This window comes from Lytechinus variegatus, chromosome 1 (assembly GCF_018143015.1).
Source record: "Lytechinus variegatus isolate NC3 chromosome 1, Lvar_3.0, whole genome shotgun sequence".
Classification (NCBI taxonomy): domain Eukaryota; kingdom Metazoa; phylum Echinodermata; class Echinoidea; order Temnopleuroida; family Toxopneustidae; genus Lytechinus; species Lytechinus variegatus.
This window is the reverse complement of record NC_054740.1, coordinates 94,604,888-94,621,862: the sequence shown is the minus strand read 5'-3', so window position 1 is coordinate 94,621,862 and position 16,975 is coordinate 94,604,888. Positions and strand designations below refer to the sequence as shown.

General features: G+C 34.9%; 1 protein-coding gene across 2 annotated transcripts; it reads right to left on the bottom strand.

Moving 5' to 3' along the window:
- Positions 1 to 374: 374 nt before the first annotated feature.
- On the bottom strand, positions 375 to 15,109 carry LOC121429240 (zinc finger protein 875-like). 2 transcript variants are annotated; one of them, XM_041626207.1, is made up of 7 exons: positions 14,502 to 15,109; positions 9,469 to 9,758; positions 6,740 to 8,127; positions 4,163 to 4,294; positions 3,570 to 3,702; positions 2,020 to 2,187; positions 375 to 1,428 (listed from the first exon to the last, which is right to left on the bottom strand). In XM_041626207.1, exons 2-7 carry the CDS (start codon positions 9,557 to 9,559, stop codon positions 1,232 to 1,234), a joined length of 2,109 nt encoding a protein of 702 aa, XP_041482141.1. In that variant the 5' UTR covers positions 9,560 to 9,758; positions 14,502 to 15,109; the 3' UTR covers positions 375 to 1,231. The 2 variants fall into 2 exon arrangements, with proteins under 2 accessions (XP_041482141.1, XP_041482148.1); XM_041626214.1 differs by lacking the exon at positions 2,020 to 2,187.
- Positions 15,110 to 16,975: the final 1,866 nt, after the last annotated feature.

The following is a 16,975-nucleotide window of genomic DNA, read 5'->3' as shown; positions in this document are numbered from 1 at the left end:
TAGATAGGAAAATTTATTGGCTAAAATATCCAGGGAGATTCATTATTTATCACATATATTTCAAAGGTGTTAACCACATAAGAGTACAATTTGATGATATATAATAATTGTCAATAATTATAGGATGAAACTTAAAAAAAAATCGTTATCATTACATAAAATTGTGCATTACCTTTTCCTTTTCTGACATATGTAAATCATTTACTGAATTTTCAACTTTTAGATAATCTTGTTTTATAAAATGTTTCCATCTTATATTCTTATTCCTTTTCGAGGCACTGCATAGTGCCTCTTTAACATCGACATAATTTTCAAACATGCATGTTCTCTCTGAAATTTACATGAATTTAATTTCACATAATTTGAACCCGTGGCACAATTCAAATATTTACATTTTGGTAGTTGTTTCTTCAAGGCTTATTGTAAAAATGAAAAAAAAATGAATATTGATTATCAATGCTACTAATATATTGCACATTGTGATTCACACGTAACCTTGTAATTCACATATAAGAATATATCTACATGGCTTTAACTTAAATAATAACAATATAATAACGATTAAAAAATATTAAGTATTTAACATCAGCGAAATAATGAATAATACATGTTGTTAGGTAAAGGCAAATAAGTTGAATGTTGATATATTACAGGTAGATTGGCTGGAAATTATTAATAAATAATAACATACTTTTAGACAGGAATTAAATCATTCAAATACCTGTCCAAGTTGGTTACGAGAGTATTAAAAACTAAAATCGACATACTGTATTTGTCCTATATATAGTACAAGGCTGTAAATGATTATTGAAATATTTACAATCATATTCTGAAAAATATCGTAAATCATCAAGCTTTTAGTAGTATGATCCTAAGGTCAAAAACTGGTCATCAGCGTGTCATGAAATGACGTTTTATCCGACAAGTCCTGTTTTCCGACAGTTACTAGGGTAACAGTGCTTGTCAGCCAATCAAAATCAATGGAAGTTGTCAGATCTGACAACTTGTCGGACGAAAATGTTGATAAAACGTATCCCCGAACATCATTGTCTAATAAAACTCTTTGAAACCATCGTCCGGGTAGGCCTATACTTTGCAATATAGTACGTATTCCAAATCCTGGCTTGAAAATAAGAAGAAGGATGATTTGAATATAAATAATAAGACACGAATCGTCGGGTCTTTGGTAAATTCTATATAAAACAATATAAATCGTATAAGAGGAGGATGCCTATAACAAACTTTCTCCATCAGTGTATGGGTGAGATGCTAAGAGGTGACTTTTCAAGGCATTACGTTGGTAAAAATCTTTACCGCAGTACTGACAAGCAAACGGCTTTTTCTCGGCGTGTGTGCGGCGGTGAGTATTAAGAGTACTCGCCAATGTGAAACCTTTGTTGCAAACTTCACAGCGGTAAGGACGCTCACCTGTGGGTAAGAAGAAAAATGAAGCGGTCAACATTAATGTTGTACATGTATAAAATTCGAATTAAAATCGAAAGACGTTTTGCGTTCATACCACTAATACTTTCCATGATCATGAATAACTATTTTTAAAAAAAAGTTTTTATAAGATTTTTTGCCCTTTAGGACTTTTTTAGATCGGAGGAAATATGAATATCATTGTAAGCTTATAAGTTGTATTTTATTCGTATTCATCTATTTATTCCTTGCAACAGAAAATAATACAACTTAAATACATACATTAAATGCATACATTCAATGGCATATAACTGATAACAAACATTGTGTATATAAAGCATAAATCGTATTCTCATTGATAAAAATATGTAATACACAAGGTAAAATAGATAATGCGTGTGGAAACAACAAGACTGTATATTTTGTTCGATAAAGGCCCTAAACTACGAGTCTTGAAAAAAGTGCTTGAAAATGGACTATCGCCTGCATGGACTGAAAGCTTCAATTAAGGATTTTCGAACCCGATATTCCCAATGAGAACTCATAGATGTAAATAGCAATTTCTGAATATATTTTATTTTCATGAGTTTAATTTACCAGTATGGCGGTAGATGTGTGCCTGGAGATTTCCTTTCTGGTTGAAACCCTTCCCACAGTAGGCGCATGTATACATCTTGACCTCTGAATGCGTGCGCATATGATAGGTCAAGTGGGTTAACTGCTTGAAGCCACGCCCACATTTCTTGCACTTGTGCGGTTTTTCACCTGCCAAGGGAAAATAAAGATGACCAAAAAAGAATAAGGTAAAGATTTATCAAAATCAACTTGAAAGATTTTTTTGCTCTTTTTTTTCGAAATTTTGATCCGAGTTTGTTTCGTTTCAGTAACTAAATTTGGACGTTTTCTTTTGAGGAATTAAACAGTATCGTGACTGTAATCATTTTACATTCAGTAAGAATATATAAGTGAATGCAAAATAGTCATTTGGATTTTTATTCCTTATAAGCGCTGTGGGAATGGCTTCATTTATTTCTCTTTCAAATCCATGCAGCGATTCTATTTGATAACCGTATAGAATAGATTCACCACAAAGCAAGATACAGACTGCAAGAACATCTTTAAATACACAGTCATAATCATGAATTTAGAATGTCTTTATTACATCTTAGATCTGATCAATACTGCAAGAAATATTCTTAACTTATACATTCATTATTGCTATTTGATAACCTGAAAATACAGCATCACTGAAAATATATAGGTTTATAACTGGTTTTGACTCTTCTTGTTTTCTGTTACAAACTTCTGCGTCATCAAAATATCATTTTTATATATAAACGGGAGAGGCATAAATTCAACTAGGGCTTGTGTTTCAATTCGAAATAAACTAAACAGTCCCATAGCGTATGCCAAATTCTTATAAAAAAGTAAAGTATTTCTAATAAAAACAACAACAGATAAACAAAACAAAAACACCATGATACAATAAAAGAAAGTATCTATGGACGAATATGGAAAATTGAAACAGTTTTTGTTTCCAATAGTTCACTTTGAAGTATTGTATTCGAGTACTTGAAATTAAAAAAAAAGCTTTGGGATTTTAGGGATGAGAGTTTGGAAAATGTTGAGAATGTCGTCCGTTTCTTGCTTGTATAAACGTCTAATCAATGAAATGAAGTCAAATCGACCAATATTATCATGTGTCATTGAAAGCAACTTAAAAACTTGGAGTGGTTTATTGAAGACTGCTTTGGTGTTGTGAGTGTGACATTTGTGGACGTGAGTGTGTGTGTTGTTATTTGTGGAGGTGGGTCTGTGTTATTATTTGTGGGGGTGGGAGTGGTTGTGTTCGTTGTTATTTGTGGGTGTGTGTGTTGTCATTTGTCGGGTTAGGTGTGGAGTGTTATTTGTGGATGTGGGTGTGTGTGTGTTATTTGTTGGCGTAGGTGTGGGTGTGCTATTTGTGGGGGTGGGTGCGGTTATGTGTGTTGTTATTTGTGGGTGTAGGTGTGGTTATGTGTGTTGTTATTTGTGGGTGTGTGTGATGTTATTTGTGAGGTAGGTGTAGGTATGTGTGGTGTTATTTGTGGGGGTGGGGTGTGTGTGTGTTTGTGTCTCTGGTGGATCGTTATGAATAATATTCTTACCAGTGTGTGTGTAGGAATGAATCTTCATATCAATCTTCTGATGGAATCCCTTGCCACAGTACTGACACACGAATGGTTTGTAGTTGGTATGTGTTCTCATGTGAGTGTGAAGGTTCGATGCTCGGTTGAACGCCTGTTATTTTATAATAAAAACAGAAAAAAATGCTTAGACTGAATAGAATCACAGTAGCAATTACAGCCCATATATTTTACCTTATTTTCCGTTTGATAATTTTCTAACAGGTTGCATAACAACTGGGTGAAGACCTTACAAGCAAAAGCTTTTAAACAAGATTTCCGGAAGTAATAGTCTTTTTCTGAAAATGAATATTTGAATCGTCTATTTTCTTTCACATGAGTCTCATCCGCTATCACAGTTATTCACTCGGTTATTGGAGTAAACATTAATTGAATCTCGAATGCTCTCTAAGAGGAACATATTCACCTTTTAAAGTTAATTCAACTGTTTGTCCCCGTTTCATATAGCTTGTTAAAAGAAGGAAAGTTTAAGTAACTCTTACATATTTGTATATGTAATATTAAAATTATTGAGACAAATAAGAGAAATGATTTAAATTTGCATTTTTTGTTACCTTTCCACACTGCGTGCACACGTAAGGTTTGACCGTAGTATGGGTCAGGCGATGTCGGGTAAGGTTCCCGGGTTGTCGGAACGCTCTCCCGCACAGCTCACAAGCAAAGGGTTTATCACCTGTATGGATGCGCTGTAAGAATGAAAAAAAATCCATTTAAATTATTCAGAGTAAGAACGATAATTGGGAGTTTCAAATGTGAGCGAATTATATCAAACAAGATAAGGGAACGAGGGGATATTTGTCAAAAGAAATTGAGTATCTGAAACCCCTTTGTGCTTTATCAGATGGACCTAAGCATCTTGGTCATCAGTGGTAGTTAGTTAATCATGCAGCTGAGTCAAAACGGACAGAGAATCAATATGAAGAGTTGAAAATATATAAGAAGGCACATGCTAATGTTGTGAACATAATCATTGTGCTAATAAGATGCTATGAGAATACTTCAACCAGGGCATAGTTACACTGTAAACATTGTGGTGTTAAAGCTGACACCAGTAGTTGATGTTACTAGGGGACCACACCCTGAGGTGTTAAAATTATACACCCTAGAGATTGAACATCAAAATGTAACAACCAAATGTGTTGTAATAAACCTGTAGGTGTTGAACTAACACTCTCATTTTAACACCGGTGTAAAATAACTGGTGTGGTCCTCTATGTAGGCCTACAGCAGTTAACACCACATTCTGCCTCTGAAAATTTTGATTAAGAAGTTCTTTAAGGAATATAATTCTCTGTAGTTGATATGAGTTACACCCCCTTCCTCTTGGGCCATTTTTTGCCCCTGTCACGGCTTGTCCCAGGGCTGTACTCTACTGCTTACATGATCGTTACGTAACGTTACTTCGCCAAAAATAATTATGTATCCTTATAATTAAACCCTTCTTACAGCCTAGCTATAGCATGTCATAAAAGCATCGTGCATTCTTTTACATTCCATTAATTTTGGAAAAACGGAAGTTAAAAAAAGAAGACACTGATCGATTGTATCACAAAGTGAGGATGATAACACGACAGCGCTTTCTTTTAACCATGGACCCAACTGCCCTTTCGCTCATAGAGAAAGAAATCGATACAAGCCGAAGTCACCGGTTCATTTTATACGGGAACCTCGGCGCTTATCAAGACGGAGGAGACTGACGAGAATTGCAAGGGTAATTACGGCGGTTGTTCCTCCATGTACATGTAGGTTTGGTATAATTGGTCTAATATTGCATCGATATTGAAAAGAAAACCTTCATGTAGCTGAATCATTAATTCAATGTTTATATTTTTCACTTAGAATGCAAATAAGCTTGCTTTAATTTGTTATTTTATAGAGGACTTTTTACAAATAATTTCAATATTCGATAAGAAGAAATAACTGGTTCTTAAAATCGCCAATTTGATTATTATCACATTTAAACTATCTCATGCACATGTATATACGCGCAAATGAATGAATCTTTGAATATGCTATATTTACCTATATGTTCCATAACGTCATAAAAATCAAACCTACATTTTTCTTTTGTCTTCTTTACTAGGTGTAATAACTTTTTCTTATTTGTGCGTTACTTCCTTGATATTGAAATGTATCAAATGATTGCTGCGAAGAAAACAGTGGCATTGTGAATATTTGTGAAATCTTCGACGGAAAATCCTTTGTACATTATATCCAGAGGGATTCTGAGCATCATTTTATTGGTTCGCGTGCCCCTCTTTTATTCTCTCCATCATCATCCATTCAAATCGATATCTGGCGCGTGGACACACTGGTCTGGAGGATAAGCACAACTCCTATTGATTCCCTGAACAGAAAACACGGCGTTTCATTCTTACGTAATAATCCCAAGCTGTCGAGCTTTTGTCACTCCGTAAAGACAAGACTGAACAAAAAAGGAGAGATGGATTCAAACACTACCCCACCTGGCATTGAGCAAACAGAAAGCTCCCTACAGCGAAAAGGAGATGCTTTCAAGAAGGTTTTTTGTCTTCATTTCTTTGTGTAGACAAGTGAAATGAGATGATACTGGGAAAGTGGTAATAAGTGTCGGACTGAGAGGAGCGACTTAAGATAATTTTGTTCATGGATCATACTATTGAATGCGGATTATATTGTTGTGCACAGCTGCCGCTGTGAAGATCAAAACATGTAGAAATCAAATAAAAAGAGATAACAGAATGAGCTAAATCTTACAAAGATATCGAAAACTTGAAGTGGAGTACAATGCCCTCCTCAGCTTGATGTAATAAAGCTTATCTCAATCTTGTTACTTCGAGTAAATGCGTGATTATAACGTGAATATTGAAAGAAGGCTACACAAAGTTTTGAAGAAAAAAATGTTCACTGCAAGGATATAAATGCAATGAAACCACAATAAACCATAGCCAAATCATACATTCCAAGATAACATTTTTCATATGGTATGAAGCACTTCGGAATCCATACGTAGGCCTATTAGGATTTCATTGATTTTACGGAATATCGATTATCAATAATATTGGTTGACTGAGAGAGAAATAGAAAGAGAGAGAGAGAAACATTTATTATTTGTTTCTGTAAAAGTAAAGTTAGTAAGTTAATTGTCTCACCTTATGAGTGACTAATGTGTTGCTCCTGCTGAACCCCTTGCCACAAACGTCACATATGTACTTCCGGGGTTGAGGTGTCTTTGCACTGTTTGACCTTCGACCTTTAGTCTCTCCTGTGTATTTTGGAATCAGGGGAAGGATGGCTTTGTCATCCATGTTGGACTGGCAGTCAGTCTTTTTATCGCCCTCTGAGATGGGATTTTGTCCATCCTGCAGAAGATACTGTTCTTCGGAGTCTTGCAGGATAAATTGTTGATCTGAGTCCTGGATGCTGTCTGCGTCATGGTGGAGTTCGTTATCGATGCCGTTTTGGATGTACTCTACTCCTAAAATGGGTGGCCTAGTGAGTCGCTTCCCACCGGTTGATGAAGACGGTGATTGATCACCACTATCGTCATCTTCAATGCTTGTTTGTGAAACAGGGAAACGTGGTTGATTTAGGATAGTTGGACTTTCATATGCATTCGTTAAAGGTGAAGCAGAATCGCTGCTTTCTTCCTGTTCGTTAAAAGTTGGCTTCACATTGCATATTGGTGGCTTTTCGATGTCAGGCTGTGGTGGCGCATGGGATGCTGTTGGCGGGGACATTTCCATCCCTTGTCGTCCTCTACGACTCGGATATTGATTGCGATCGAGTTGCTTTAGGCCGAAGCCACCAGAATACTTATGGGCCAGGAGATGACCATATGGAATACCAATAAACGGGTAGGATGATGGATGGATGGCAGCCGTTGAAGACATCTGAGGATATCGCGGGTATTCATCAACTGCAGATCCTGCTCCAGGAAGTCTGACTGGTCCTCCCAGAGAGTGTTTCTTAGACGATAAAAAGTCGTCTGGATGAGATTTCTTGGAAATTCTAGAGAATTCTTCATTCTCATCTACTTGCTCTTCATGTGACTGCTCACGAATCTTAAGATTCAGAGGTTCATCGAGAGGCTTCGACACATAAGCGCGAGGTGGCACTTGATAAAGTCCGCGTTTAGGATCTGCAATGAGGTAACCAGGATGGCTCAAGAGACGATCACGGAGAATGTTATGACCCGTGATGTCGTGGTAACTAGCCAACCATGGGTTAAGAACCAAACGTTGTGGGTCTACACTACCAGGTAGAGGACCAAATCCCATTCCAAGAGTCTCCGACATGGGTACTCCAGGATGAACTTTCTCAAAGGCTGAACCAGTGGACATGCGAAGGAGTGGTGGTGTTGGAGGATATAAACCAGGAGCTAGTGTGTAAGCAGGGTGAAGATTCTTCAATCCTCGTGCTTCCATATCCATCTCTATGGCGTTAAGCTCACGCTTTGACAGACCTTCCGGATACATGTTTTGGCCGAACTGTGAAGACAATCCTTGATCAGGACCCCTCATGTGTATCCCCTCTTCATCTGAAAGAAAAAAATAAACAAATACAGACCATGCTATTTGTAAATTCAAAGGATCATCGCATATGATAATAGGAATATAACATGAGAATAAGAATTTTTAGTATGATAATAATAATAATAATAACAATAATAATAATGATATTACTAATGAAAATAATAATAATGATAATGACAATACGAATATATCCAATTTGGGTTAAATCGTTGACAAGGTACAAATAATTCGTTTTTATATAATTTTTTTGATGTAAATGTCTTATTTTAAACTGTCACAATGAAGGTTTGCAAGTAGGTTATGATTTTTTGGTGCTAAGGATGGGGGAAATATTTCATATTTCAATCACTTTCATGATAAATTTACAGTATTAAATGTCATGGCGGTTCATAGTTTTGGTATTTGTTTAAAACTGAGTCAAAGAAAATTAAAAGAATTCTGATGTGGGGAATATTAATTTATTTTTGCGCCGAGTAGAAATGAACCTTTTTTTTCATCTAACAGACGCACCAGCCTGCTTATGGTCTAAAGCATCTTTGATTGTGTAAAAATGTTTAATAGATATGTGTACATGAACAACAACGCAATTAAGACAATATAAGAGAACATTACCAAAAAAAATAGGAAGGCATTATATCGATACTGATACTTAAATTTTTTTTTGCCATGTTAGTGGGGAAAATATTACAATAACATCGCATAACCAAAACAGGAATATGTAAAATCGCTTAAAAGTGTCCGCCCTCATAAAAATCTTTGTTGACATAATATGCACAATATTCTCCCTTTTAAAATTATTTTAAACACGATTATTATCAACAATGAAAAATAATGAGTAAAAAAGATAATAAAAGAATGAAGCAATGAAATAAGTAAATATACAAATCGAAATAAAAGTAATAAACCACATATGAAACATTTAGGTATGAGTTGACTGGCCTTCCTTCTACTTATTTCATTTCTTTATTGTTTCATTATCTTATTTACTCATTTTTCAGTATTGATAATAAACATATCTAAATTAATTCTTAAAAGGGAGAATAATTTTAGTAATGGTGACTGTCATGATAATTATGATGTTGGTGATAAAGGGAAACTGTATAAATGAAAAGCGGTATGGGCATGAAGTAAAATTATTGCAATCGAAAGAAGATGAATATACACACACAAAAAGAGGAAATAGGACTATATACGAAGATAGCTAAGAGAAGAGAAAGGAAAGAAGAAGAATTTATATATCGTTGAAAATGAAAAGAAATTGAACACAGTACATGCGTTATAATTATACAAGACATAATAAAAAAGAATAATTATTTTATCATATTGATAGTAGGTAATCTTCTTACCACCATGGACCATTTCATGACGAGCTAACAACTCATCCGCTATGCTATCCACTCTAGCTCGCTTGTGTTTGACAAGAAATGCACGGGGCATGGTCAAGAATGGACGGGAGATTTGCGGGGAGTCAATCAATGACTTCTCGGTTGGGTGTAACAGCTCAGCTTGTTGGATTGCTGCTCCTCGGTGTTGTGGATGATGTTGTTCACGCCTAGCCTATCCTCGTGGCGCCGCGACAGGCTAGGTCAACACCGCCGGTTAGATATACCAGACCAAATGAAGAATCGTTTTGAATCTGTATGAAAATAGGTTGTGTATAAAAGGCATTCTTTATTCATCAAGGATTTTGTATTTATTGTCAAGCATCAATATTGTGTTAGTTTCATATCATGCATAATTACCTGAATAATACGCTGGTGTAAAGCTGCGTGTCTTAAACGAATATAATTTCAAAGTCTTACCATTTTGTTCATAGATTACAACAGAAATTTATTGCAATGCATGGGTAATTCCAGGTATAAAGTCCAACATTGGAATGTAAAATCAGTGATTACATTATAAATCCAAATTCGATGTTTCATATATAATTGAAATGGATGCAAATTATATTATGACGCAAAGCATTATTCAAACGTTATTCACAAGTTTACACCGGTGCGTGTGAAATATAAAGCTCGCAGTTAATTTTAAAAGAATCAATGCTAGGAGAATGATAATCATATTATTATTAATAAAAAAATCTTGCTGGCATCAACATGATGTGAAATGAATCAACGAATAAGAACCAAAAGAATTAGAAATAAATGCAATTACTTGCAGGGTATTTTCTTTAAAGTTTGTACTATAGGTATTTTAAATTATATATACATACATGACATAATTTTTTTATACTTTTCTTCCGAAGCAATAAGGGTCATGGCATCAAGGCAATATAAAAGGATATTGAATAATTCAACACTCTATTAAGTTCAAGGATTGGGAATAGGCCTACTGACTAGCCTAATAGGCCTTTTATTTATTTATTTCAATTTCAAGTATTTACTTTTAAATGTTAAAAATATATATATTAAAATTGTATTGTTAGCTTTGTGTTGAAATACACAAGGTATAAATCCACAAATTCAAATAATCTGTTGGCCACTAATCAAAGCCGATCTGAATTCATTTAAAAATCCTTGGAATTTAGAATGAATACTTAAACTGATAATGGAACCCTTGTTCACATCATCCTTGAATAAATGCCAATATCCATCTATTTTCTGATTTATTTCTTCAATTTAGATAGGTCTACAGAAGATGAAGGAGAAGAACGATCAAATAAAAACACTTGTCTTGCCCTATCTTCTCGATAGATGTTGTGCCTTTTACAATTATTCGCGTCATGTTGCTAATACCGGAAAATATGTTTGATCAAGTCGATTGCGCAGACAAGATAAAAAGAAGACTACTTGAAAAGTTTCTTGTTTAAACAAATGCAGAGCCATGTTTACAAAGTGTTTTTTGTAGCACAGTGAAAGTACAAGCCTTTCACAACAAACAAAGGCGAAGTATTTGCAGGTTTGACTTTTTTGCAAAAAGAAACTGAAGAAGCTTTCTAAATAAAAGACAGGTTGGAGATTTCCATTCTTTTATCTCCTCTGTTATTTTACTTTTAAGAGAATGGGTTGTTTTGGTGAATCGCAGACTTATACCTAAGCCCACTTCTTCACAGTTTACTCCCATCTAAGAGTATCGAAAGAGAAAAGATTTGCACCGCGGAGGGTCTGCAGACAAACGCATTCGTGAGTTCCCATCAAATAACTTGATCGGCTGTAAAGGCCACAAAGTCTTAAGAAAGTGTCGAGATTTTGTGGCGCTCAAACAAAGTGTAACAATAGCACCATCATCTGCAAACTTCTCTAGAATACAACTTTAAGACTTATATGCCTGATGTGCAGGTCTGAGTGTTTGAAGAAGTTGTCGGTACGGCTGAGTTTTGCATTTTCGAGTATTGACATTTGGAAATTGGAAAGAGGGGCAAAGCTGTCTTTTTTTCTGGCGTATCATCCAGCAAAACATCGACATTCCAAAGAGATTGAAAGCTTTTCTTATGGATATATGAAAACACTTATGAATTGAACAATACATTTGATTGTTCCAAAGGGAGGAAGTAGTGTAGTGTTTGGTCAACAATATGTAGATCCATTGTAACGAAAGAAAATAAGAATCTAAACCGGTAGCGGCTTATCACCGGTGGGCAAACAATTCAAATAAAGTTATATTTTTCAACTTTCGGTTTTTCTTCTAGAAATATACAGATTTCATTTCAAAGTTTTTAAGATGTCAGAAATAGATCATGTGAAAATTATTTAATAAAAAAACTCAGAGAGGTCGGATTGTCGCACATGCTTTGAATTATACCTTTAATATTTTGGAAGATAGGATGCATCAATCAATTTTTCCAGCTCAAAGAACTTGAGTATACCTATTTATTATGAATGTTGCATTTCTAAAAAAAAAGAAATACATTGAACATGGAATTGTAAAAGGGATTATAAATTATGTGGATGAAAATAGTAAAATAGAATTATCATGCAATATCGGTAAAAAAGGGAGGGATATATTTGATCTATTTGCAGATATAAATTAAGAATTACGTAAATTAGACTCAACCGTTCAGGAAAGATGGAACTCTTTTGAATTACTACTACTAACGCCTGGACAGAAAAACAATCGTGAATGATATAAAATTGCTATGTATTTCATCTAAATAACAAATGATCATGTTTCGCTGAAGCTTCGCTTATATTCATTCTACAATCGTTGTATACATTTTCATGTAAATTTAGTGCTAATTCAATGTTATAAGTTATCAGAATACTAAAATATATTAAAATTTCAATATGCACATACGTGCATGAATAAATTGATGAGAAATGTTCAATTCTGCATGTGCAACTTTCGGCATGAGGAAAACCATTTCCGGTACGCAAATTTATGTCTGATATAACCCCCCCCCCCCCCCAAAAAAAAAGAGGATCACTCTGTTTCATCAGGATTTACATCGATGTTTATATCGTCTGCATTTTTTTCAAAACAAAATCATAGGCACGGTTTTATCATTTTCGCCATTAATTATCATTTTGCTGTGAAAATGACCCAGACCATATTGCCACAAAATCATCATGATGAAAAAAGCAATGTCATTTTAAACTTCATTGTAAATTCAGGCATGTATATATACGTGGTAAATTTCCAAATCACTGTGTCATGTTTTAAGAAAATGGTGTGCATAATGATTAATTCACAAAATTTATTTCCAACAAGAATAAATGCACAAAGAGTATGGAAAGTATTTTAGAATTCGTATGTTTAATACTAAAAATGAAATGAATATTTAGGGATTTCATTACATAATTGCTATCGATGTACAAAACTTTTAAACATCCCTTTCAGGTCATTTAGAGATGACTAGGAAATGACATTGAAGTAAGATCACTTTACCAATGAACTAATCGTATTTATGGTAATGTGAATTCGGAATGATAGAAAATAAATGCCTTACACTCGTCAGGAAGATACTGAGCTTTTGAGCGGGAGATTCACTCTAAAGTTAATGTTGCATTTATTATCAAACAATGATTTTATTTAAAAAGGCGGATAAGCCAAGGCTTCAGAAATATACTCAACAATGTTAAAACATAACAACATAATTTTTAGCCGTTACACAACAAAATGAAGTGAGAGAAATGACTTGACATTATTGAAATATTATTGTTTTACGGGGAAAACAAGCATTTCTTAGAATCACACTTATAGACCAAAGTAATCTTTAAAGATGTGATGTTTAAATTTGACAATAACTATAAAACTTTACTTTATAAATCATGGCCTCACTTGAACAGTTTGGTAAAATTATATTTTTGTTTGATGATAACAGTTCTTATGAATTGATGAGATTTTGAAATAATGATTAAAATAAAAACATCAACTTTTTCTGCACGAAACACTACCAAATATACGCATGTAAATACATAACGAAATGAAAAGTAAACAACTTTGGTAAACTGATCTCACGATATCAACTATAGTAATGAGCTTGAAAGGTAGTTTGCATAATTATATGAAAACCCAAGTGATCATTTTGGCTGAATAAACATGCATAGGCCTATATGACGTCATCGAAATTATAAGGGAGAAACTTCATGACTTCAAACCCTTCAGCCACCTAAAATTCTGATAGATGAAACCCTCTTTGAATGAATACCTTCAAACCTTTAGCACATCCTGACTAAAACGGAGGCAATTCGGACGACAAAAGCCAAGCTTTCAGTCGCATGCTGTGCGCATCCAACGATCTTGTCAACAAATAGCGAAGAGAACAATCCCCCATGCCCGTCAGCTCTGGTCGCCTGTAGCAGGTGGTGACTATACGGTCTACAAGCTGGGGCTTCCTTTTCTTCAAAGACTATCGATGAGATAGGATTACAACCCTTCCATCTTACAATGTCTTTGTGTCTAAAATGGTGTTTTCAAAGCAAATTTCCCAATCGAACAAAACGGAAGTTTTTTTCCGAAGGAAGAGAAAGGCTTCTCAGTCTGAGATGCCGTATAGGAAAATTGGTGGCATAAAGAGAAAATGGGTTGGCCTAATTGCGAACAATTTTGGGGTCCATTTTGTTCTTATTGATATTAGTTGGCCCAAGTATTGAATGTGAAGGTGTATGATGGAAAAAATGATTTTCTTGGACATGTCTGAATAAAGCAGATTAATGTTAAAGTGAAAATATGTTCAAACAGATTTATTATGTGTTCTCTATCACCATAAAAAAGGCATCTGAATACATTGTAATTAGAAATAAATGATTGATCAGGGAGAAAATTCTTAGAAATGGGCCTACAAAGTAGAAAAATTATATTCTATCGAAATTAATGTTAGAATTGAAATGCAAACTAAAACAATACGCGAAAATATAGCACTTGTCATTTGCCTTAAATAAAGATAAAGAAAATAACATTTCAATTATAAATTTGTACGAGAAAACAAAGTTACACTCACCTTTTCACGTGTTAATGAGCTTTTCAAGTTCAGCCGAAGTAAAGATGAAATGACGCAGGTGATGACGAAAATGAAAAATGACCTTCCCTTTGTAAGCGGAAATAAATGGTTTAGAAGTAGACAATATTGGTGTAGTTCACCCTTTTCCAACTTGGCAACAGTATTGATAACTGTAATTTCAAGTTTGAAGATGTAAATGCTAAACTTCAAAATTCGATGATGGAAAGTATGAATTTACAAATTCTGATAAAGCAAATTTCAATTTAAAGTTCATAAGCAGGGTTATGCTAATATTTTTTTCGAAAACGTAAGAGCGAATAAAAACTTTTGAATTATTTTTGTTGACGAACAAAATGTGAGATGATTTTCCTCTCAATGACGATGTGCCTACAAGTGATGTGATGCAGAGTGGAAGGGCACTGGTCGATACAAGGCATCTGCTTTCTTTTTCAGCCTATCGGTCGAACATTTCATGTGTAACATGTGAATAAGTGTCAGGGGAGTGGCGGATGAACAGCTAGCCGCCGCTGACCGCTTGTTCATTGGTCAATTTCTCAAGCAAAGTGGACTGTGCACTGGACCAGAAGAAAGATCCGCCCGCCTTGCGATTGCTTGTGAGAGTGTCATCAGGAACAACCTTCACGCGTTTCTATGGCGCAATGCACTCCGAGCCAATCACATGCGATTATTCCAGTTTTTCACAACTATAATTATGTAGACCCATATCTGCCGTGTACAATGAAACACAGATGTGGAAGTGAACGTGATTGGTCAAGTTTTTCCCTAAAAGGCTTATTCTTCGTCTTGAAGCTTTAGCACCACTGCTCCCCCCACCTCCCTCTCTCTCTTATATTTAGTTTCCTTCTTTGCAATGCTCATCTCTCCTTATTTTATAATAATAATTATACTTGCTTATATTGCGCCTAACACTTACTTTGTCAGAAGTCTCTAAGCGTTCTACAGTATATGCAGCATAATTACCCTGGCTTTAGCAGTACAGCTGTTACGCGCGCTGCGTTTAAAGGAATAAATTCCTGCCAGGTACCCATTTACCTCACCTGGGTTGAGTGCAGCACATTGTGGATCAATTTCTTGCTGAAGGAAATTACGCCATGGTTGGGATTCGAACCCACGACCCTCTGTTTCAGAGTCCGGAGACTAATCCACTGGGCCACAATGCTCCACGATGGTATAATGTAGCATGGCATGCATATTAAGATGCAGATTTGTCTTTATCGAAGTTCCCTAATCCCGTCAATACTGGCATGACTGTGTTAGTTGTTTTAATGTTTTCGTAAATGTCGTAACGTCTGATTTATTTTTATTACTCGTCCGTCTAACATGGACTGAAACTTTACTTTACCTCGAACACCTAAATGTAATTAGTAATAAGATTACATGTCGTCATTGTGTTTTCTTCTTTTTCATGCTACATAGACAAATATTGAAATTCTCCGGATAAACTGATTTTTCAGAAGATATTCCTCAATGTCACCCATCCTGAATATCCAATTAGTGTGATTAGATAATGGTTCCAAAGATTGCGAGGACAAAGCTACACCAAGAATATCGTAAATATTTCAAACGCTCGCGCCTTTTAAATTTTCTTCTTTTTTGTCAGAATCCTGAACAACTTTCATAATTGTGCTAATGGTATAATTACTCAGATCATCACATCTATCATCCACTCCCGATATGACGATGCACCATTGCATTACCAATTCTGTTTCATCTACATAAAAACCAAGATCTAATCGTTTTCTGAGATATTACGTGATTTACAACAAGAAAATATTAATCTCCATTATCAGCATAAAATGGCGGTTGACTGAAAAATAAATGTCCTCTTTTCTCTCTCAATGCTCGTATTTCTTCTTGTTTTTTTGTTTCGCTCCCCCCCCCCCCCCCCCTCTCTCTTGAAGCATTTGGTGTGTACTATATCCTTTCGGTTGTATATGTCTGCCCGCTTGTCAAACATTTATCTGACCGAGAGATACACTGTTTTTCTATAAAAACATTCTTATTAAACACTTTTTAATTACTGCTCTCATGAATAATGTATAATTTATTGTACTATTCGATATTCATAGGTACATATACATATAAATATTTACATACGTATATGTTAATGTATATACTTTCAAAATGATGTATATATCTATTACTTTCCTTTACATTTTATTTTTTAAAGAATTTTTCGTTTATGAACGTTACTTTATTGTGGTTATCAAAACCATGCTATCCATGTTTGTTCAGATTTGAGTTAGTTTCATCTACTATTGCAACTTTCACTTGATTTCGTCTTTCTTATCATCATTTGATTCCTCCGATCCTTTCCGTCACCTTTCATCATCATTCCTCATCTCTCAACCTCTCGTTCTCACAATGTTGATTAGTTCTCCCCTCAGATGAGGCTATATTTCACCCTCTTCTTAATATCCTTTATATTCCGCCAATCTTGACTACCCATCACC